The sequence below is a fragment of the Lynx canadensis genome, chromosome D4, assembly GCF_007474595.2.
Source record: "Lynx canadensis isolate LIC74 chromosome D4, mLynCan4.pri.v2, whole genome shotgun sequence".
NCBI classification, from domain to species: Eukaryota; Metazoa; Chordata; class Mammalia; order Carnivora; family Felidae; genus Lynx; species Lynx canadensis.
This window is the reverse complement of record NC_044315.2, coordinates 93,799,682-93,822,255: the sequence shown is the minus strand read 5'-3', so window position 1 is coordinate 93,822,255 and position 22,574 is coordinate 93,799,682. Positions and strand designations below refer to the sequence as shown.

General features: G+C 57.3%; 1 protein-coding gene across 1 annotated transcript in view; it reads right to left on the bottom strand.

Annotated features, from left to right (window-relative positions):
* The window catches only part of CACNA1B (calcium voltage-gated channel subunit alpha1 B), a 190,550-nt gene extending 175,124 nt beyond the window's left edge, over positions 1-15,426 (bottom strand). Inside the window, exons 1-3 of the mRNA XM_030293870.1 lie at positions 15,146-15,426; positions 14,008-14,113; positions 10,298-10,437 (exon numbers count right to left, since the gene is read on the bottom strand). Coding sequence (XP_030149730.1) covers positions 10,298-10,437; positions 14,008-14,113; positions 15,146-15,426 — 527 coding nt within the window. The remainder of the gene's footprint in view (positions 1-10,297; positions 10,438-14,007; positions 14,114-15,145) is intronic.
* Positions 15,427-22,574: the final 7,148 nt, after the last annotated feature.

Sequence of the window (22,574 nt, the reverse complement as noted above, 5' to 3'; positions counted from 1 at the left end):
GAATCTACACTTAGCTCAAATAGTTAATTCTTTTTATTTCTGAGACAGAGTGGGGAGGGACAGAGAGAGGGGGAGGGGGGAGGGGGGGGAGAGAGAGAGAGAGAGAGAGAGAGAGAGAGAGAATCTCAAGCAGGCCTCACACCCAGCGCAGAGCCCCACACAGGGCTCGATCTCACGACCCTGGGATCAGGACCTGAGCCAAAATCGGATGCTCAAGCAACTGAGCCTTCCATGTGCTCCAAAGTATTTAATTTTTTAAGTGGAGGTGGTAATAATGGCACCTGGCTCAAGACGGCTGCAGGATTATCATATCAGAACAGCAGCCAGCACACAGGAAACCTCATAAAACAGTCAGCTTTCAGTTTTTATTTACCTCTTCACATTTCAGGAGCTGGCCTCCTTCCCTTTGTCCAGCAGCTCCGAGGACAGATTTGGAGGCCTTTGTGCCCAGGCCCACACCCACGCCGCCTGTGTCCCAGGCATGTGGGCCCAGAAGAGCACAGGGAGGAAACGCAGCATCCAGGAGGGACTTTACCCTCAAGGAGCAGACCAGAGGGTGAGGCCGGGGCCGGAGGGCAGCTGGAGCAGGCTGGGCCTCGGGTCTCTGCATCTGCCCGGCGTTGCAGGGTTTGCCTCTGGCTGTGCCTCAGTGGAGACACAGAGCCCGGTACCTATCAGGTGATGGGAAGGAGGACGGTCTGACTTCCTGCCCATCCCAGAGGCCGTCCCCGCCCCCACCACTGCATTCTCAGCACGAGCGCCTGACCCAGCAGGTGTGGACAGAGCAGGGAGGCGACGCTGAGGGCTCTTCGGGGGCCCCTGCCCTTACAGGAGGCTGCGGCACCCAGGGAACACCTCCACCTTCTGCAGTCCCAGCGGTGTCCACCCCCACCGCCCGCCCAGTCCAGGATGGGCCAGCCATCCCACGCGCTCTCTGGCCCTGCAGCTGCTGGGGCTTTGTGAGGCACAGACAGATGTCCGCGAAGGGTGAGAAAGGGCCCACTGTCAGAAGAAGGGCAGGGGGAGGGAGGAGTTGAGCCACATACACCAGCCACAGGGACGGGGGCCCGGGATCAGCCACAACACTACCGTGTCCATGGTAGTGGACACGGAACCCGTGTCAAGGGGGTTCCTGCTCTCCCAGCTGGGTTCCAACCCCACGGTATTTGGTGAACACGTTAGCAACAGGGCACAGCGGTGATGGGAACAGGCAGAGGCTTGTCCAGACAAGCCTGGGGTCTGAGCACAGCCTGTTATGGACTGAACTGTGTCCTCCTCCAAATTCCTGTGTTGAAACCCTAACCCCTAATGTGACTGTATTTGGAGATCATAAGTTTAAACAGGATCATAAAGGTGGGCCCTAACTAGACAAGACTGTCTTAGAAGAGGAAGGGACACCGGAGACCTCTCTGTGTGCACAGACAAGAGACCACGTGAGAACAGGCGAGAGGTCAGCTGTCCACAAGCCGGGAAGAGAGCTTTCACCAAAACCCACTCTGTCGGCAACTGATCTCAGACCTCCAGTCACCAATAAATGTCTGTTGCTTCAGCCACCCCTTGTATGGCATTCCGTTACGGCAGCCCAAGCTCACACACAGCCCTTCAAGGGAACACATGTGCGAGTGGACAGATGGACTCATCACGGAGCGCCAGAGGGGGAGCCTTTTGGGGCAAGAGGAGGGCAAAGAGGCCAGAAGGTGGAGGACGGTGTGGGAGTTGGAGAGAAGCCACAAACGGCCCCATCCAACAAGAAGTACAAAGGCCCCACACCTCCCAGCCAGGACAGGGGACCAGAGGCACAGGCTCTTGTTTCGTGGGGAGAGGGTGCCACTGGCTGGTGTGGTGGGGGCTCCTAGAGTGGCCTCCCCAGGAAGGAGACTGAGACACAGAACTGGGGAAAGAGGGTACAGTGAGGGGCGCAGGATGGCACTGGCAGGGGTGAATGGCAGGACGCCCAGGGGCCTTGTCACACTTGACCTCTTGAGAACCTCAGAGTTCTAGGTCCGTCTGACTGCACGTCAGGTTTGGGGATGGCCCAGAGGGTGTGAGCTGCAGGCAGGGGGAGGGAGGCACAGGGTCACAAAGAGCCCCGCCTTGCACATGCCAGCGGCTCCCCTACTTGGACAGCCCAAGAAGGGACCAGGAGCCAAGGTGGTGGGGGGCCTCCATCCTGTACCTGCTCGGCCACCCCCTGCTTCAGTCCTGAGACCAGCTTTGTAACACACGAAGACATTAGCAGCCATTCCCACCTCAGTATGAATGTGCAGCTCTGAGCCCACCAGCGTGAGAGAGAGGGTGGCAGGGCAGCTGCGTGGGGCTGGGCAGGGACAGAGATTCCAGGCTGGCAGCTCCACCCATGCAGGGCAGGTGCGTGCACTATCCACACGCACAGTCTCGCGCCCTCACAGCGCACCAGCCACAGGAGAGGGGAGCAGTTGCCCTCAGCTGCCCCCAGCTGCCCCCATGGAGACACGGCAGGCCTGGGACCCTGTGGGTCTGGGGGAGCAGAGTACTGACTGAGGCCTGGGCCTGGAGACGCGGTCACAGACCAGCCTAGGTAGGCCGGTCCCAAGAGCAGAAGCTGGACGGAAACGTGGGTTTTTACATAAAAGCTCCTTAAGTGTTGGCAACTAACTTCCCGCCCATTTCAGAACTCTGGTCATGCCTCTTCAGCCCACCAGCCCCACATCCAAGACGGGGAGCAGCCTTGATTCTCACAGCCCAGTCCCCCACCCATCCCTGGCCACTCAGTGCACCCAGGCAGACCACAGGGCCCAGGAATGGACACATCCCAGCCCCCACCTGGCTGTGTCCCCTCCCTTCCCAGAAGCCTTCCAGCATCCCATCCCCCTCCCACTAGCCAAAACTGAGTTCACGTCTCCAGGCTGTACCACCTACCTCCCCACCATCCCTCCCTGAAGAATTTCGTGAGCCTTGGCTGGCAGGTCCCCTGAGTCAGGCTTCCAAGGCTTCAAGGCCCACTCAGAATGAAACCTGAAGGAGTCACTGGCCAACCTCCCCAGTCTCTCCTGCTCAGATGCCGGCTGCCCAGAAAGTGCTTGGCCATATCTGGGCCTGGGGCTGCTTCTCTGCTCTGGGCTCCATGACAGCAAGTTTGCAGAGACTGCGCCAGCGTTCCCTCGGGGCTGCTGCGCTAGGTGGCATGGGAAAGGTACCCCCAAGTCGTGCAGAGCCCCTCAAGCATCTGCACATTGACTTGAGGTTCCACCCCACACGAGAATGCCTAGCTTGAGGCAACCTTCAGGACACCCTAGCGCCAGAGCCTGAATCCCAGGGTCAGCTGCCCACAGCACAGCTCAGCTCCAGGAGGCTGGGAAGTCCGGATGCCCTGCCCTACCCAGGATCACCAGGCCCCTGGGGCTGGAGACGAGAGGGCTCTTCCTCAGCCCTCGGACACAAGGAGGGAGGGTTGGGGGGTCTGCGGGCCATGCCGAGGAGGGGCCTGTCTCTTTATGCTCTCCGAGCTCCAGCCCAGGAGAGTATAAAGAACCCTGAAACAGAGGAAGAAGGGGGAGGGGGAATAGGATAGAGGAGACACCAAGAGACAGCAAGCAGAGTAAGTGAGCTGGTCCTCTATAAATACCCAGCCCGGGGGCGTGTGCTACTGAGGGAGGCCGGGATTCCACCCTACCCACCTCCCTCAAGTTATATAATCCACCACGGGGCTCTAGGCCTGTACCCAGGGCCCAGCAGACCCAGGAGGAGGCCACTATCAGGAGGGAGACAGCTGGGGGCTGGGCACAGGGCACCCCCACCCCATCCGCCCCCAGCCCACTCTGGGAGTGGACTTCTCAATGACACCACAGCACCAGGAGGGCCTGCAGACCCCTGGCCAGACCTGTTCCGAGTCATCAATCATGCCCACGGATGCTACCTGGAAGGACTGAAACTTCATACCCCAAATAATGGTCCTGAGAACCTCCCTCTGCTGCTCCCGGGGCTACTTGTTAGAACTCAGCCCCCACCCCTTGGTCCCAGCTAAATGCTGAGGAGGCCATGTCCAGCCTCAAGTCAGGACCAGGACAGAAAGTCCAGCAAACCCCTGACCTGACCAGACCCAGCACCAACCCAGCAAACCTCTGACCTGACCAGCCATACAGACACCCGTCCCGCCCAGCAAACCCCCAATCTGACCTGGCATAGAGACCCCCACCCCCACCCGGCAAGCCCTTAATCTGACCAGGCAAACAGACCCCCGGCAGCAGACCCCTGATCTGACCAATAGAGACCCCATCAGTGGCATCACAGTCATAGATAGGATGGAGGGAGACCCTGTATGGAGCCTATGGCACCTATACGGTGGCCGAACACGACTGTTCCAGTGCCCACAGCTCAGACGCACACCGGGTGCAGCCCACGTCCAAATCCAGTGTTGCTAGGCACTCGGACACGGTGGCTTTTGTCATCTCAAACTTAGACACAGGGTCACCTCACATTCGGGTATGAAATCACTTGTCAGCCACAGTGAGGCCCAGCCCCCTGGTCTCCACACTTGGACACACGGTCACTGCTCACCTCGGCCCATACCTACTGGACCCGCCTCGTCCAGGGCAGACGTCCTCTGGGCTTGGCCTCCCCAGAGCACTCTCCTGCACCATCACCCCCTCTCTCAGCCGGGCCTCCACGGCGCCAGGAGGCCGGCCTGTCTATGCCCCAGCTGGACAGGAAGCAGCAGGCCTCCTAGTGGTCAAGGGCTGAGCCGGGACCAGACTTCCTCCCAGAGCAACGCAGCCCGCTTGCCCTCTCTGCTTCCCACAGGAGGCCCAGTCTGGGGAGAGAGGCCCCTGAGCTCTAATTACATGTCCTGGAAAGAAATCCCAGTTTAATCTGAAGTAAAATGAGAAGCTGTGGTTGGAAACGTCCCCTGGAGGAGCCACCTGCCTGAGCTAGGACACGTGTCTCTGCTCGTGTCCCGCAGGACCAGGAAGGAAAGCACCGGGCTGAGGCCATGACAGGAGCAGGGACTCTCAGGGTTGGGGGACGCTGGGCTCTGCCAGCAGGAAGACATGCCCGGGGTCTGAGGGGACCCTGCTCGGGCCCCTGCCCTGACTGCCAGCTGGAATCAATCCCTCAGGGACCAAAGGGTGGGGCGGGGACTTCCAAGAGGGATTGTGAGGGTGGAGGCAGGGACACGGGGACAGCATCAGGAGGTCAGACACGTGGGGTCAGCTACAGGTGAGTTGGGGGCGTGGCTGCCCCACTAAGGAGGTGCCAGACGGTTTCCTGTGGGCAATCTACCAGACCAGTGTTTCTTCCAGCTGCACCCCAGTCCAAGGCCCCATCGTATCCACCTGGGTTACCGTCCCCTTGGTCAGCCCTGCACCGGGTCCCAGCTCTTGCACTCACAGCCCTCCAGCAGCCCCCACAGCCTGCCACATCTTCACCCTCTGCTCCCCTCCCAGGCTCACCGAGACCCACCTCCCCCCCTGCCTGCTCCCCTGCTTGAGGTGCTTCCCAGGGCCCTTCCTGACCCCCACGAAAGGACAAACGTCACCCTCAACCCACCCTGGCCTTCTGCTCCTTGCTGCGCTTCACTACCCTGCATGGCACGTGTTGTTTGTTCACTATCGCCCCCAGCAGAAGGCAGCCTCCATGCTCACCACCGTGGCCTCAGCAACTAGAGCATTTGACAAATACCTTCCAAGTGAATGAGGGCATGGATGGCCAGACAGTCACTGAGTAAAGGAGGGAAGGTGAACAGAGAGGGAGGCGAAGGAAGAGGTGAGAGACTGGATGTGGCAGAGGAACCCTTCCTTCCCTCCTTCCTCCCTCCCTCCCTTCCTTCCTTCCTTCCTTCCTTCCTTCCTTCCTTCCCTTCTTCCTTCCTTCCCTCCTTCCTTCCTCCCTTCCCTCCCTTCCTCTCCTTCCTCCCTCCTTCCCTTTCCTTCCTTTCTTCCTTCCTTCTCTTCCTCCCTCCCTCCCTCCCTTCCTCTCCTTCCTCCCTCCCTCCCTCCCTTTCTCCCTTCCTTCCTCCCTCCCTCCCTTCCTTCCTTCCCTCCTTCCTTCCTTCCTTCCCCCCTTCCTTCCTTCCCTCCCCCTTTCCCTCCTCTTCCTTCCCTTCCTTCCTTCCTTCCTCCCTCCTTCCCTCCCTTCCTCCCTCCCTCCCTCCCTCCCCTCCTCCCTCCCTGCCATCCTTCCTCCCTCCCTTTCTTCCTTCCATTCATTCTCTCTCCTGACTCCCCATCTCTCTGCCCCCACCTCCCTTGCCCTCCCCATCTCATCCCCTGCCCTTGTGCATCAGCCTCTAACCCTTCCCACACCACATCTCAGCTCATGTGCTCGCTTCCTAGTTCACTGGAAACACAACAGTCTGAGGGCTTCTCCACCGCCCTGCTTCCTCACCTGCCAGCCCAAGTGCACTCTCAGCCCCTCCCCCATTTCCCGCTGAGATCAACAGACAGGGACTCCCAGCATTCTGGATCCCACTTTCCCTCATCCATCCAGAACATCTCTCCAGGACACGCTGCCTACATCATCTGCTCATCCTTGCTTCCTGGACTACCACACAGGCTGTAGTCTCTCTCCTGCCCCTTCACCTCCCTCCTGCCACTGCCCCACTTCTCTGCCTTGCTTTGCTGCAAAATTCTGGAAAGAAGAGCTGCCCACAGGTGCTCACCATGAACCCCTCCTCCATTCCCTCCTCTTGCTTCTATTTAGGAAGAGCTCTTCCTTCCTGAAACACCATCCACTTTCCTCTTTGGGTTCTCCACCCACCTCACTGGCCAGTCCCAATCTACCAACTCCGGTCCCTGGGCTCAGTCATGGGCAGCTTCCCCAGGGATCCTAACTATTCTTGGACTCTAAAGGCCATCGATACACCTGTGTCCTGCACTGACACCCCCAGCCACCGCCTCCCCAAATACGTAGATGGCTCACCCCTCATGCCCTTCCAAACTCACCGCCTCATTGAGGGACCCCCAGCCCACACTCCGCACTCCTAACTCCCTTCCGGTGCGGGAAATTGAAGCACAGCCTTTCCATTTACGGAGTGACCTTCGTGGCAGACCTCCCCCCAGGCACTGTGGTGTAGCCATGAAGAACACAGGTCAAGACCTGCCCTTGCCAAGCATATATCGAGGGGCAGGAGTGGTGGGGGGCACACTAAACATCACACGTAATGAAGTGTGAACGTTCTAGGAAATCTATGTACACCAAGAAGAAACAGAGGAGGGCTGGGGGTACGGTGCCCCCCAGCATGTTGGCCACAGGGCAGGGGACCAGCAGTCTTGTTCACTCCTGTGTCCTCAGCACCTGGCAGAGGCTCAGCAAATTTTCAATAAATGAGCAATTAACCAATGATGATTAGCAGAGAAAGCGTCAGAAGATGTCAGCTCAAGTGGCAGAGGCACGGACGAGGGGCATACGGAGGGCCTGTGGGCAGGACAGCCCCTCAGCACATTCCCGTGGAGCTAGGACTAGGTGCTATGCTCCCTAATGCCAGGGGTAGACCTAGGCTTGGGGATAAGGGGCTTCCCTGAGGCATGGGTGGGGACCCCATTCCACTCAAGTCTCCTCCCATGACCTGCACACCAGCCTCAGAAGCAGAAGGGACCCCAGCAGGCCTCTAGGGACAAGTCGGGCTTCACCAAGCAACGCGGCCTCCCCAGCCAGAGCCCTTCCCCTCCCCACCAGGGGCCTCCAGCCCTCTGAGCCCCAATTAAGTAAACCCTAATTAAAAACAACAAAGTAATGAGAAGTAATGCCCCTCCCATGGCTATCCACAGGGACCTCAGCTCAGGAGGGGCTGGGTTAGAGCACCTCCCTGGCTTCCCCACTGGTTAGCACTCACACCGAAATGACCTGGGACCTCCTTCTACCACATACCCACATGCACACACACCCAGGCTCACAAGCCCCCATGAGCCACAAGCAGGAGCACCTGAGCGCGTTCCCTGCATAACTCTGGGCCCACACGTGAGCCCCTAGGGGACACAGGTCACTGTCCCCACCTGAGACACCTCTGGCAATGATGTGCAGAGAGAGGGAGCCTGGAAACTACTAGTGCCAACTCCTGGCCTTCCTCCTACAGACGCAGAGAGCAGAGACTCTGTGACCCAGAACAAGGCCAAAAACAGAAAGAAAAGAAAGAAAAATGAGAGAGAAAAAGCGAAAAGACACAGAGAAACAAAGGCATCAAGAGTGAAAGAAATAGGGGCGCCTGGGTGGCGCAGTCGGTTAAGCGGCCGACTTCAGCCAGGTCACGATCTCGCGGTCCGTGAGTTCGAGCCCCACGTCGGGCTCTGGGCTGATGGCTCAGAGCCTGGAGTCTGTTTCCGATTCTGTGTCTCCCTCTATCTCTGCCCCTCCCCCGTTCATGCTCTGTCTCTCTCTGTCCCAAAAATAAATAAACGTTGAAAAAAAAATTTTTTTTAAAAAATAAAAATAAAAAAAAAATAAAAAAAGAGTGAAAGAAATAGTGACAGAGAAGACAAAGAAGTCAGAGAAGGCCAGAAATGCAGAGACGAGGACCACGAAAGTAAGGGAAGGAAGAAAAGAGAGACAGAGACACAGAGAAACCAGGGTTGGAGGGTGGGGTGTGAGACGGAGGAGAGAAGTACACGGGAAAGATGAGAGAGTGAAAGAGAGAGAGAGAGAGAGATGAAGAAACAGAAACAGAAAGAAGAGATGGACAAAGTAGGGGTCTCCAAGGCCAGGGGCCAGAATTAAGGTCTCAGGACCCTTGGGACCCTCTCACTGGGGCTCTCAGGAAGGTGAGTCCATCCTCCTCTGTCTTGTGACCTCCCCTTGAGAAGTCTCTCCCAGCCCTCACTGAGGGAATGGCTCCCTGGACCTGGAACCAGGACGAGCTTATCAGAAGACCACGGGTCCTGCCAAGGAGTAGATGGGGGTTCCTCTGCCTCCCTGCCTTGTTCCTAGAAACCCAGACACTCAGCACCATGGACAGCAGACTGGGAGGCAGGGTCCTGCCACCAGCGGGCTCCAGCAGGCAGGCCGAGCACAGAGCACTGCCACTTCAGTAACCCATTAATTCAGCAGACACTCTCTGACCTCTCCTGGGGGCCCGCCCCAAGCTAGGCTCTAGGGACACCCCGAAAAATAAGACACCGTTCTTGTCTTCAGGGGCTCACGTCTAGAGGGAGGGAGCAATGTAAACAGCCAGTGATGCTCCCAGACACCCTGCCCAGTGCCTGGTGGACCACGGGGAGCGCCCCGCCCTCTGAGGGCCACGCTCACCACCAGCACCCCCACCAGCATCATCAGTGGGACCGAGAGTCTTGCTTGGTCGCCCAGAGGCTATTTAGCCAAGTTCATGTCTTCTCACACACAGGGAGCCCGTGGAGGCTTAAGCCCCAGATCTGGGGCTTCCGTGGTCACCTCCTCCCTCCTCTGCCTTCAGCCTAAACCACCTCTGCACAGGTGGTCACCTGCACCAAGGCAGGTTAGGGGTCGCTGGGCAGGGTGGAGGCCTTGGCCACAATCACCCTTCCTTGGGAAGGAGTGTTCTGGGCAACAGTGGGGCCTCCTTCCTCCTCTCTGATTGGGGCTCTGAGCCTCTCTGGGACCACAAGGCCCCAGGGAAGAAGAGACTGCAGTCCCTGGCCTGGGGCGGGGCCTCTGGGGCCTGGGCTATGCAAACAGGTCCTGTGGAGCAAATTCCCTAAGCTCTCACCCACCCCACTCCCAGAGCAGCCTAGCTCCAGCCTTCAGCCCGCTGGCCAGAGAAGCAGGGCAAGGGCCCTACTGTCAGGCAGTCGGAAAGACCGAAAGACCTAGCCTCCAAAGGTGAGGGGCTCAGTGACGACGAGCAGGGTGCTCTGCCTGCAACCCACCCCAGCCCACCCCCAAATCAACTTCGAATCACAAATTGTCAATTACCAGGGTCCATTTGAGGAGGACAGTGGTGGGCAGGACACACTGATTAAGCACCTTCCTGGAGCCAGAAACCGTGGAAACACACAACGTTCACGCGCTCGTCCAAGCACAGCGCCAGAGCTCTGAGAACACACTTCCAGGCAGCTCTTCAGTCAGGAAACTGCCCAGAGCCCTCCCTCTGCCCTGGGAAGCCCCTCCCCCATGGGGACCCAGCCACAGAGCCAGTGGCCCCACGCCTGTGGTCTGTAAGAGCGCTCCACCTGAGGATAGAACGCTGTACGCAGGTCCTTCAGCAAAGACGGCCGCTCACGGGTAACAGCCCCGTCCCACACCATCAGGCATTTCCTCACACGGCCACCAGCACTCACAACAGCTTGGTGTGGACACTGCTGGCTCACCCCTAGCCCCAAGCAAGGGGACACCCCAGGTCCTGGCCACCTACCCTGTGAGAACCACCACAAAGTCCATGACGTTCCAGCCATTCCGCAAGTAGGAGCCCTTGTGGAAGACGAAGCCCAGAGCTATGATCTTGATCCCCGCCTCAAAGCAGAAGATGCCAATGAAGTAGGGCTCCGTGTCATCCTGTGAAGAGGCAGAGAAAGGGTTGCCACCACCCCCAAGTTGGACAGGTCGAGGCAGCAGGCAGGGACACTGTCCCAGCTCTGACCCCACCCCCCCTCCACTCAGCCTCACCACCTACAGACTTCACAGGAAACGTGGCCCTGCCCCCATAGTCAGTGGCACCCCAGCCACAACAGGGCGGTGGGGGGGGGTGTCCTGGGGTCTCTCACGCCTCGAAGCCCCTGCAGCAGGAGAAGCAATGTTGACAGCACTTGTGGGCCTTTTCTGCAATCCATCCCACACCCCACGCACTAAAGGTATTATCATCCTGACTCTAAAGGAAACGGGCCCAGACATGACAGCTTGTTGGAGACTCACAGCTTGTTGGAAACCAAGCCATATTCAAACCCAGAGGTGATCGGTGTGATCCTGGGCTCCAATCACTTCAGAAGTTGCCTGGATAATGCCCCAATTCCTGGGGTGCAGCCCAGGACCCACTTATTCATTCAACACATATCTTCTGGATAATAATCATAACACACAAATGCAAATCTTGGTGGGGGCAAATACAGCCCAGACCCCAGGGAGCCTCTGGAGAGTAAGGCAGACAGCGGGGCAGCGAGGACAGGAATTCCAGGTGGAGGGAACAGTGTGAGCAAAAGAATGTTGTCACCGCATCTTATCACTCAGCCACGAGCATCAACTGGGGCCAGGTCTGTCTGGTGCCGAGCAAGGTGGGAAGCAAGCTGTACAGGGCTCGGGGAGGAGGACGTCACATGGAGACATGCACAGATGGTGTCGTAAGTGACCAGGGGCATCGCTCACTTGGGGACGGTGGCATAGAGAGCCTTGGTGCAGGTGAGCCCCAGGGAACTGGACCACGGGGGTGCGCTGGGAAGGTCAGCATGGGAAACGGCCTGAGTGCAGACCAAGGACACCTGTACGCCAGGGCTGCTGTTATAAAAAAGCAGATGAAGGAGTGGTGCGAAGGGGCCCCTTAGGGAGCCAGAGGAGGAACTGCCCTACAGAAAGCGGCTCTGCCCTGCCAGAAAGCGGCCAGGGTTGCAGGGCCTGGGGACTGGCCACTTTGGGGCTGCAGGGGAGGAGAGCGCCAGACTGGCTCCCTGTGGCTGCTGTCAGTTCCCACTGAGGGCCAGCAGCCCGTGTCTCCCCCCGCCACACACAGGAAGCCTGGTCCTCAAGAGTCCTCCCCATATGACCGGGAATACCCTCAGCCAGGGCCTCTCCGGCTGTGCCTGGCAGGAGCTACCTCCCCCAGGGGCCCCGTCAGCCCTGTGCCCATCACCGCCCAGCTCTCCCATCTTGGTACCCAGATGCTGACTCATGACCGAAATCATCCTCTGAAAGCTTTAGGTCTACTTTAGTTGGAGGGTCCTCTCTCCCCCAAACGAAGGGGCTGTTGACCATCAGCCCCAGGGAAGACACTGGCTCCAACAAACACGTCTTCACAGAGAGCTTCCAGGCAGACGAAAGAGCAGGCCCGAGCTGGGAGATGGGACAGGGCCCACGACAGATCCTTCTCTTCAGGGCGAGCTCGGAAGGGGTGAGGTGGGACTGCAAGCTAGCGGTTCTGGCCAAAGGCCGCTCAGGAGGTTGACGGGTGGCCGAGAAGCAGAACCCCAGAGACAGGGAGCTGTGAAGGCCCCACCCCACTCCAGGCTGGCAGACAGTGAAGAGGTTGACCCTTTGTCACCCAGCCCCCTACAGGTCCACCAGCATCAGCACAAGCCTCCAGGTCTGAACCCTGAAGCCGCCACAGCCCCTCCTCTCCAGGCCCCAGTCCGTGTTCCAGCCTTCTGTCTGTCCTAACGGCCCGAAGACCTGTGTCTACACACAAGACTAGGGTCAGCAAGGGCTCCCAAGGCCTCTAGGCACATTCTGTTTGTTCTCCCGATAGCCCAACCCCCCTCACCACAAAGCAAATCTTCCCTCATTTGGGAGGCAGGAGCTCAGACTTGCCTGGATGCCCGGCTGGCCCACTCAAGCCTGCCACCCAGCAGGGACAAGCGTGAGCCCAACTACTGTGCACTGGTCTCCCTGCCTCCTGCCCCCCACCATCTCCTGGCCTGCCTCCCTCTGGCCCTACCCCTGCCAGACTTCCCTGGAGATATGGCCACGCCCTGTGGCCTGGCAGAGGCTCTCTGCTCTCACTTTCACCCTCTGCTCTAGCCCCCAGAACACACACTCAGCACAAGCACACACAACACCAGCGTGCACAAGGGGGCCACAGGAGGCAAGTGACCCTGTCTGGTTCCTGGTGGCACAAGACTCCCCCACAGGGACCACACCCACTCTTGCCTGGTGGCATGACTGTGCTGTCCTTCACACCCCTCCTCTCTCACAACCAAAACCCCCCGGCCTTCTGAGCGCCTGCAGAAATGACTACTCCAGAAAACCTCCCACCCACTGGCTCTCCACTTCCTTGCCTTCTTTTGGTGCCTTGCAACACTGTGAGCACCCCCAGGTCAGCCTTACTCCGTCTCCCCTTCCCCACCCCTGGCCCTGTGATGGTGGCAGTGGGGGTTCAGGGCCCACACTAAGCACTGAACAGGCCCTGTATCACCACCTGTCTATCTCCACTGACGTCACAGAAAGAAGCCACAGAGACGATCAATCACTTGCCAGGCTACAAAGAAAGAGGGATTCTCCTCTTGATGCCCAGTAACCCCAGGGGAGACTGCTGGGGCAGCTCTTCAGCCAGGCCCCAGGTTCCCTCTCCAGACCCCTGTACCTGCTCTTTTCTTCTCTCTGTTCTGAGGCTCAGTCTCTCAGGCCTGGGAGCCCACACCAAGCCCAGGCAAAGGGATCAGGGCAGCAGGAAAGACTAGGGGCTAGGGGACAAGCCACACCTTTGAAATGGGACTCGCTCTAAATATCACCCTTCCTCTGCCCCAGCCCCTCCAGAGACCCTGTCCTGGCATCCTGACTCTCATGTGCTCCAACAGGGGACACCACAGGGACCTGTGCGGCTCTTGGCAGGAGTGGGTGAAAACGATTTAGGATGTTTGGGAAGAAAGCCTGGGAAGGAGGGCTTCCCCTGGATAGGGGTGGCCCCATGGAGAAGGTATTCCAAGCAGAGCCAGGAAAGACAACTCTGAGGGAGAGGAGGACAGCCCCTAGACCCAGGACCATACCACAGGGCCTACCACAGCCTACCCATCGTGAGGGTGCTCATAGAGCCTGACATTCCTGACCCTGGACCACTATGAATGCCACTCCCCTACCCCAGGTTACACTAAGTTTCTTAGATCAAGGCTTAAGGTTGTAGAACTGGACAACCCTTTTAGGGTGTGGGGTGGCTAGTGGCACAGGGCAAAGTAGCTGTTAGCTAATGTGGCCTCTCTCAGGCCTTCCTTCCCACCGTGAGCTGAGCCAGATACCCCAGTCCCCCAGACCCTGAGGGAGGTGTTAGCTGCCTGGGTTCTCACCTTTTCCTCCACCAAAAGGAGAGGAGAGCTGCCCAGATGTCCCTGTCCAAGGAAGCTAAGCTCAGCCACAGATCCTAAAGGGTCCTGGAATCGGATGAGCCACCGCCACCCGCAGCCCTGCCCTCGGCCCCGCCGCACTCACCAGCCGCTCAGACATGGGTGTCTTGTCCCCGTCAGGCAGGTGCTGCTCCAGTGCCAGCACAATACAGTTGGCGATGATGGTGGCCAAGATCATGTATTCAAATGGAGTGCGTGGGTTAAGGACTGGCCAGGAGGTGCCAAGGGGGAGGGGAGGCGGGGAAGCCAAGGCCCACAGCGCGCAGCAGTGCAGCAACCACAGCGAGGCCACCTCCAGAGGGCCTGAGAATAACCGGTCAGAAGCCCACCCTTCCCTCTCTGCCCTCATCCTCGGCGGGATGGGGGGGTTGGGGGTGGGGGTGGGGGGCGGGGGGCGGGGGGGCCGCCTGGAGGCGGAGCCTCTGCAGTCTCGGCAGCCAGCCCCTCGGCACGTCCAGACGGCCGTCAGCACCGCGGACAGCGCCCCAGCCCAGCTCCGCCGGGCGTCCTCGACCCGAGGGGAGGGGACTGCGCGCCCCTAGCGTGAGGCTGAGGAAGGATCCTGCGCAGGCGCACACTCTCACCTACAGATACACGTAGCCACATGTGCCTACACAGGCACTCGAACATACATGTACCGAGTCCCGAACGCACGCACGCGCAACGCCGGGTTCATGCTATGCTATGCCCGCACACACACGCAAGCACCTGCAGCCAGGCACGCGCCCGGGCTCGCGTCCACACGGGTGCTCACACCTACACAGACACGGATTCGCCCTCGTGTGCCCTCCAGGCTGGCCGCGCGCTCTGCACCCAGACCAAGGGAGCGAAGGGACGAGTCCAGGGACAGGGGGCTCCGCCCAGCGTCCGTCCCGCTCCCGCGGCCGCCACCACCACGACCACACGCGCGCGCGCGCGCGCGCGTACATCCTCAAACACACACGCACACGCGGCGCGCGAAGGCCCCCGGAGCCCCGCCCCGCCCCCTCCTCGCCGAGAGACGCGTCCCCATCCGCCTCTCCCCAGGTCGCACCCTCCTCCCGACCCCGGGAAAGATGGCCACTGGGCGTCGCACGCGACCCGCCCCAGCCCCGGCCCCCCCGCCGGGCCGCCCCCTCCCCGACGCGCCGGAGCGCGGACACCGGACGCCGTGCCCGGCCCCTGTCCCCGCGACCTCGGACGGTCCCCCGGCCCCTGAGCGGCCCGGCCCCCCGGCAGGATATGGCCACTCGGTGATGCGCTTGGCGTATTTGCGGACGACGTTGTCCTCGCTGAAGACGAAGAGCGAGCGGTTGACGGTGAAGCAGTTCTGCTTGACCGGGATGGGGTTGTAGAGCGCCATAGTCCGCGCGCGCTGCGCGATCGACTGCTTGTAGAGGACCCGCTGGCCCGGCTGCAGCCCCCCGGGGCCCGGGCCGCCCGCCCCGCCGGCCCCGCCGCCCCGAGCCCGCTCCCCACCGGCGCCCCCATAGCGGCTGCCCAGCTCGTCCCCGAAGCGGACCATGGCTCCCGGGCGCCGCGCGCATCCCCCGGCCCGGCGGCCCCGGCAGGGAGAGCGCGGGGCGCGCCAGCCAGGCGCTCAGAGCGGAGCAGCCGCGGAGCCGCCGGACCCGCACCGGACCTCGCCCGGCCCAGCCGCCGCCGCCGCCGCCGCCGCCGCCGCCGCACCCGACTCCGCTGCCCGCACCACGCCCTATAAGGGGCCGGTCACGTGGCGGCGCCCGGCCAATCCGCGCCCGCCCCGCCCGCCCGGATGCCGCCCGCCCCGCCCCCAGCTGGCCGCCCCCGCCCTGTCCCCCGCGGCCGGTCGGGGCAGCCAGCCTTCTGGGCTGCGCCTCGGCCCCCGGGTCTCCGGGACGAGCCCAGGGCGGGGGCGGGCGCGGGGATCGTGCGCCGAATGCGCGTGCCGCCTCGCGCGGGGCCGGGCGCTGGCCAGATGCTGAAGCGAGCAGCTGGGGCCGGGGCCCGGGCGGGGCTGGGCGTCCTCGACGGACGGCCGAGCTGAGCGGCCCCAGCGGCCCCCCACCCCGCCCCCGCCTTCTCCCCCAGGAGCAGGAGGCGTCAGCAGCCTTGAGGAGCTCCGGCCCAAAATGCGGAGGGGTCAGGCCCCTGGCTCCCCACGTTTCTTTCTGCACCTCACGCCCCTCGCGGCAGACCACCGGCCTCCTCCAAGAAGATGCTGGCTCCCGGGCCCTCCCCTGCCACCCCTTTCAGAGTCTCTGACATCCTAATAGATATGCTTTCAACTCCCTGGTCTCGGGTTTTCAGGATGCACAACTCCGTCCTGGGCCCCCCCCCCCCCGCCCCCAGCCCTCAAGCATATCCTAGGCCTTCCTGTCAACACGAATTGAATCAGTTCCGAAATCTCAGTTCAGAGATCCTTTGTTCCACCGTCCACTCAATAAAAACTGAAGAGAGCCTGCTGTGTGCCCTCCACGCATCCATCCATCAGCGGCTCCGAAACACACCTGCTAGACGCCAGGCGCTGGAATCCCAGCTCTGCTTTCCTGGAGCGGACATTCTTACCCAAGGAGTGGCAAACGCTTACTTTGTGCCAGACACTGCTCTACTGCATTCACACACAATTGGTTCATTCGGCTAAGAAGCCTCACTCCTGGTGAGTGACAGAGGGGATAAGGCAAATGTTGGACACTGTCCCCTTCACCAGTTCATGCACATGCAGCACCCGGGGGCCGTGGATGCCATGAGAACTGAACAAGGAAACAAGATGGCAAGTGACAGTGGAAGAGGCTTTTCTACCATCGAGTCAGGGTTGACCTGTCAGGAAATCATCCTCGCATGGACCTGAATGTCGTAGAGAAGTGAGATGTGCCAAGTGAGGTGAGGACAGAGCACAGAGGCCCAGGGTGGCAATCTTGGAGCTGTACTGATGGAGATATGGGCTCCAGCTTGTGTTCCAAGTGTGATGGGACGTCAGAGAAGAGTTCTGAGGAGAGACACCATCATGACTCCTGTTCTGAAAGAATCCCTCTGTCTGTTGAGTACAGAATAGGCTGCAGGGTTTGGGGTGTGTTTTGCCCAGGATGCATTCAGAAGTTAGCAACTCAAGTCCCAGCTGTGGTTTACACAGTACAGTTTTAGCCTCACCAAATAAAAAGGCATAAAGTATCCGATTTCAGGAACACAAACTCTTTCCATCCTTCCTCCCTCCCATGGTCACAGTGTATGGTTTTTGTCTTCATACTTCTCAAACCTCATGGCCCAAGGTGGCTGCCGTAGCACAAAGCATCCCATCTTTATATCACCATCTCAAATGAAGAAAGAGAAAGGTGTAAAAAGACATCCATTTTTTAAAAATAAACATATAGGGGGGACTGGGTGACTCAGTCAGTTGAGCGTCCAACTCTTGATTTCGCCTCAGGTCATGATCCCAGGGTCGTGGGATCAAGCCCCATGCCAGGTACTGTGCTGAGTGTGGAGCTTGAGATTCTCTATCCTTCTTCCTCTGTCCCTTTCCCCCACTCACTCTTTCTTTCTATCTCTCTCTCAAAAACAAAAACATACCCTTTTATAACAAAGGAAAGGTTTCTCAGCAGCTCCCCAACAAATTTCTCTTTAAGTTCTATTGGGCAGGGTTGCCTGGGTGGCTCAGTCAGTTAACCGTCTGACTATTGATTTCAGCACAGTTCATGAGATCAAGCCCCGTGGTGGCTCCGTGCTAACAGAACAGAGCCTGCTTGGGTCTCTCTCTCTCTGTCTCTCTCTCTCTCAAAATAAATAAATAAACTTTTTTTAAAAAATTGGGGTGCCTGGGTAGCTCAGTCAGTTAAGCATCCGACTTCGGCTCAGGTCATGATCTCACGGTCTGTGAGTTCGAGCCCCGTGTCAGGCTCTGTGCTGACAGCTCGGAGCCTGGAGTCTGCTTTAGATTCTGTGTCTCCCTCTCTCTCTGCCCCTCCCCTGTTCATGCTCTCTCTCTGTCTCAAAAATAAATACACATTAATTTTTTTTTTTTTTTTTAAATCAGAGGAGTGCCTGGGTGGCTCAGTCGGTTAAGCATCCAACTCTTGGTTTCGGCTCAGGTCATGATCTCATGGTTCGTGGGCTCGAGCCCCACATCAGGCTCTGCACTGAGCATGGAGACTGCTTGGAATTCTCTCTCTTCTCTCTCTGCCCCTCCCCTTCTTATGCGTTCTCTCTGTCTCTCAGAATAAATAAACATTTAAAAAAAAATAAACTCTACTGGGCAGATGTGAACCATGTATGAAGAGGGTGGGGAAGTGAACGTGTGGCGAAGAGGACCAGGACTGACATTTCCCACTAAGGTGGGCACATAGTGGCCTGAGACATAAACAAGCTTCACTTAGCTGTGAGGTAGAAGGGAAGATTATCTAGGGAGGTTGCCAATAGTCCCGTCACTGAACGAAACTGGGAGGCCATTAGGGGTTTTTGACCGCAGTCCAGAGGAGAGATGGTGTGGCCTGGATGAGAGGCCTCGTGCACAGCCGCTGTGTCGTGCAGCTGACTCAATGGCTGATGTGTTGGAGGAAAAGAACGGGGGCTCTTAGTGCTGACCTAAGTGATGTTGACTGGTACTCATTACCAAAACAGGGAGAGGGGGAGTGGAGATTAAGAAAGAATTTTGTATTTCACATAAAAGTGGAGATGGTGAGTGGATATTGCAAGGAATGTTCACACGGCAGGTCACAGCTGGAGACACAAATCTGGAAGCCATGTGAATACTTCATGTCTGTCCCTCCTGTTGTCTCTGTCCTGCCCCAGTCGGCTCTGTGCCATGTGCTGGCTGTGTAGACCACACCAGCTCACTCCCTCAACCTCCCACTCACGGTGGTACTTGGCTGGTGGGGGCGAGGTCCAGGCTTGTATTCCCCCAGCTCCCTCCTGCTGGCTGACCCGGGGTTGGCCATACGCCTCACCTGCAGGTCCCAGATCCTGCCATCCCCTTCCGGTGGCCACTGCCCCTCGTTGCTGCAGGCCTGGGAACAATGCCGACACCGGTTATTCTCGAGGTTTTGTCAGACCCTGCACAAGTCACAGTAGCCAGTCCTCTAGAGGGGGCCATCCTGCCAGACCACTGCCTGAATCAGAAGTCATCTCTGAGGGAATACTCGTACGCAGAGAGAAAAGAGCCCTGGGGGAGGGGAGGGAACTCAGAATCAAGTAGATGAAAAGGAGCCTGAGAAGAAGCAGTCAGAGAATTCAGGGCGAGAAGGTTCGGGAGAGTAGAGTTTCCAGGGCCTTGGGACGAGCATGTGTCAAGAGAGGGCTTATAGTCATCTGGCAAATTCTGCTGAGCAATCCAGAGAGGTGAAGGACAACATCCAATCGTCAGCAAGACAGAGGCACCTGTTACCTTGATAAAAGCAGTTTCCATAGAAGAGTTAGAAACACCTGAGTGGACTGGATTAAACAGGACGACTCGTGAGGAGCTGCCTACAGCAGGGCACACACCTTGTGCAGCAAGCTGTTCTACGAAGGGGAACGGAGACGACATGAAACACTACAGCTAAAGGAGGTGTGGCACTCAAGGAGTCGGTGTGTTTCTTTCAAGAAGGGGTTGCTATCGGACTTTATGTGCATAATTACTCAATAGAAAGAACAATTGGTGGTGCAGGGAGGGCGTGTTGCCTCCTCCGGGCCAGAGGGCCCAGGACCTGGGAGAGTTCCTTGGTTGTAGCAGAAGGGAAGACAGACCACGGGGCTGAAGGCACAGGAGGGGTGGTAGGTTAACTGGGTGGAGGATGAGGGCTGTCTTCTGATTGCTCTCCTTTCTCACTGAATTAAGAAATAAGATAATCCACGGACGGTGAGAAGGGGCGTTGCAGGTTGAAAGGAGGAGCGGGTTAAAAAGCTCTTCCAGGGGAACGAAAGAGAGAATTCACTGGGAAATGCAGTGGGGCAGGCAGCTCTGAGGCTGAGTGGGGTGCAGAGGGGAGCGTCGTTAGGCTAGGAGGCTGGAGCCTGTTACCCGTTGATGACACTATTCTTCCCCCTCGGGCCTTCCCTGCACCCGGTCTCAGTGCTTCCTACCCCCCAATGCCCTCCTTTCCTGGCGGGGCTCCCTGGTCCTTCGTCCTCCATCCTACTCACTGGCAAAAGGCCCCACCTTGAACCTCCAGGGGCACCCTCACGAGTCTAGCAGCTGCAGAGGGCCACACACTGGTTAGACCTGCATCACCCGCAGTCCCCCAGGACGTCCTCAGGGGTCTCCAAGTCCGTCCTGCCCCATGCTTGGCAGCGCTGTTGACATCATGCTCCGCTGTCCTCGAAACTCGGCCCCCTGCCCACCCTTGGAGGGTAGGAGCCTTGCTCGCCTCCGTCCACCATACCTGGAAGCCCAGCACCTCCTCAGGTACCCCCTTCTTTTTCCCCAACTTCACTGAGATGTCACTGCCAGCGAACATGGTGTAAGTTTGAGGTGTTCAGTGTGATGATTTGACACACGTATATTTTGCAAAAGGATTACTAGTCAGGTTGGCTAACACATCCGTCACTTCCCACAGTTACCTTTTCTTTTGTTGTAATAAGAAGGCCTGCGACAGCTGGAAGTTTATACCTTTTGACCAACATCTTCCTGTTGCCCACTTCCCAGCCCTTGGCGACCGTCATTCCACTCCCTGTTTCTCGGAGTTGAGCTCTTTGAGATTCCACCAGTCAGTGAGACCATACAAAGTTTGCCTTTCTGCATCTGGCTTACTTCCTTCAGCACCGTGCCCTCAAGGATCATCCATGCTGTCAGGGATGGCAGGGTTTCCTTCTTTTTTTATGCTCTGCTCACAATGACATTTCATTGTATGTCTGTCTCACATCTTATTACTTATCTGTACATAGAGACTTAGGGTGTTTCCATGTCCTGGCTGTGTGAATAAAGCTGCGGTGAACATAGGGTGCAGACATCTTTCCAAGATCCCAGTTCCATTTCCTTTAGGCTCATACCCAGAAGTGGGATTGCTGGATCATATTGTAATTCTATTTTGAATTTTTTGAGGAACCGCCACACTGTGCTCCACAGTGGCTGCACCATTTTACATTCCCACCAATGGTGCACAGGGCTTCCCCCTTCTCCACGTCCTCACCGGCACCTGTCAGCTCTTGTCTTTTGGATGACGGCCATCCTAATAGTCGTGATACCTCATTGTGCTTTCAGTCTGCATCTTTCTGAGGATGAGTGATGTCGAGCAGCTCCTCATGAAATGGTTGGCTATTTGTATGTCATCTTTGGGAAGTCCTTTGCCCATTTTAAAATTAGATTATTTGGGGTTTTTTGTTTGTTTGCTATTGTACATGTTTCCTACATATTTTGGATATTGGCCCCTTATCAGGTATGTGGCCTCCAAATATTTGCCCCACTTTGTGAGCTGACTTTTCGTTTTATTGATGGTTTCTTTTGCTGCGCAAAGCTTTTTATTTCATTAAAGATTTTATTTTTTAAGTAACCTCTACACCCCATGTGGGCATGAACCCACAACCCCAAGATCAAGAGTTGCACACCACCGACTGAGCCAGCAGGGCGCCGCTCACACAGAAGCTTTTCAGTTTGATGTCCCACTTGTGGATTTGTGCTTTTGTTGCTTCTGCTTTTGGGGTCGTATCTAAAAAATTTTTGCCAAGACCAATGTCGAGGAGATCTTTACCCATGTTTTCTTGGAGTAGTTTTATGATACCAGGTCTTACATTTAAATTTTTAATCCATTTCGAGTTCACTTCTGTGAGTGGTGTAAGATAGGAGTCCAGTTTCATCTTTGTGCATGTGAATGTCCAGTTTTTCCAACACAACTTATTGAAAAGACTATCCTTTTTCCGTCGAGTATTCTTGGCTCCCTTGTCAAATATTAGTTGACCGTATATGTGTGGGTTTATTTCTGTGCTCTTGTTTCATTGGTCTATTGTCTGGGTTTTTTTAAAGTTTATTTATTTATTTTGAAAGAGACAGAGACAGAGCGCACGAGTGGGGGAGGGGCAGAGAGAGTGGGAGACCGAGAATCCCAAGCAAGCTCCATGCTCTGAGGTCTCAGCACAGAGCCCGTCACAGGGCTGGAACCCATGGATCATGATATCGTGACCTGAGCCAAGGTCAAGGGTCGCACACTTAACCAACTGAGCCACCCAGGTGCCCCTCTATTGTCTGTTTTTATGCAAGTACCATACTATTTGGATTCGTATAGCCTTGTAATATAGTTTGAAATCAGGAAGTTTGATGCCTCCAAATTTCTTCTTTCTCAAGGTTGCTTTATCTATTTGGGCTCTTAGATGGCTTTGGATAGTATGGACATTTTGCAGTGTTAACTCTTTCGACCCATGGACACAGGGTATGGGGGGGGAGTGTCTTTGCATTCATTTGTGTCGTCTTCAATTTACAATGTCTTGCAGTTTTTGATGTACAGATCTTTGATCTCCTTGGTTAAACTTATTCCTAAGTATTTTATTGGTTTTGGTGCTGATGTAAGTGAGATGTGCCTCCCCTTCTAGATCCCACCTTTGGCACTGCATGTTGGGTTCTCATGTGGGGACTGGGGAGAGAGAACTAAGCAAATATTTTTTTGTTTTTGTATAAATTAATGCTTAATTTCTTAAATATTTTATTATTTTATTTTTGAGACAGCATGCAAGCAAGGGAGAGGAGCAGAGGGAGAGAGAAAATCTTAAGCAGGCTCCACACTCAACATACAG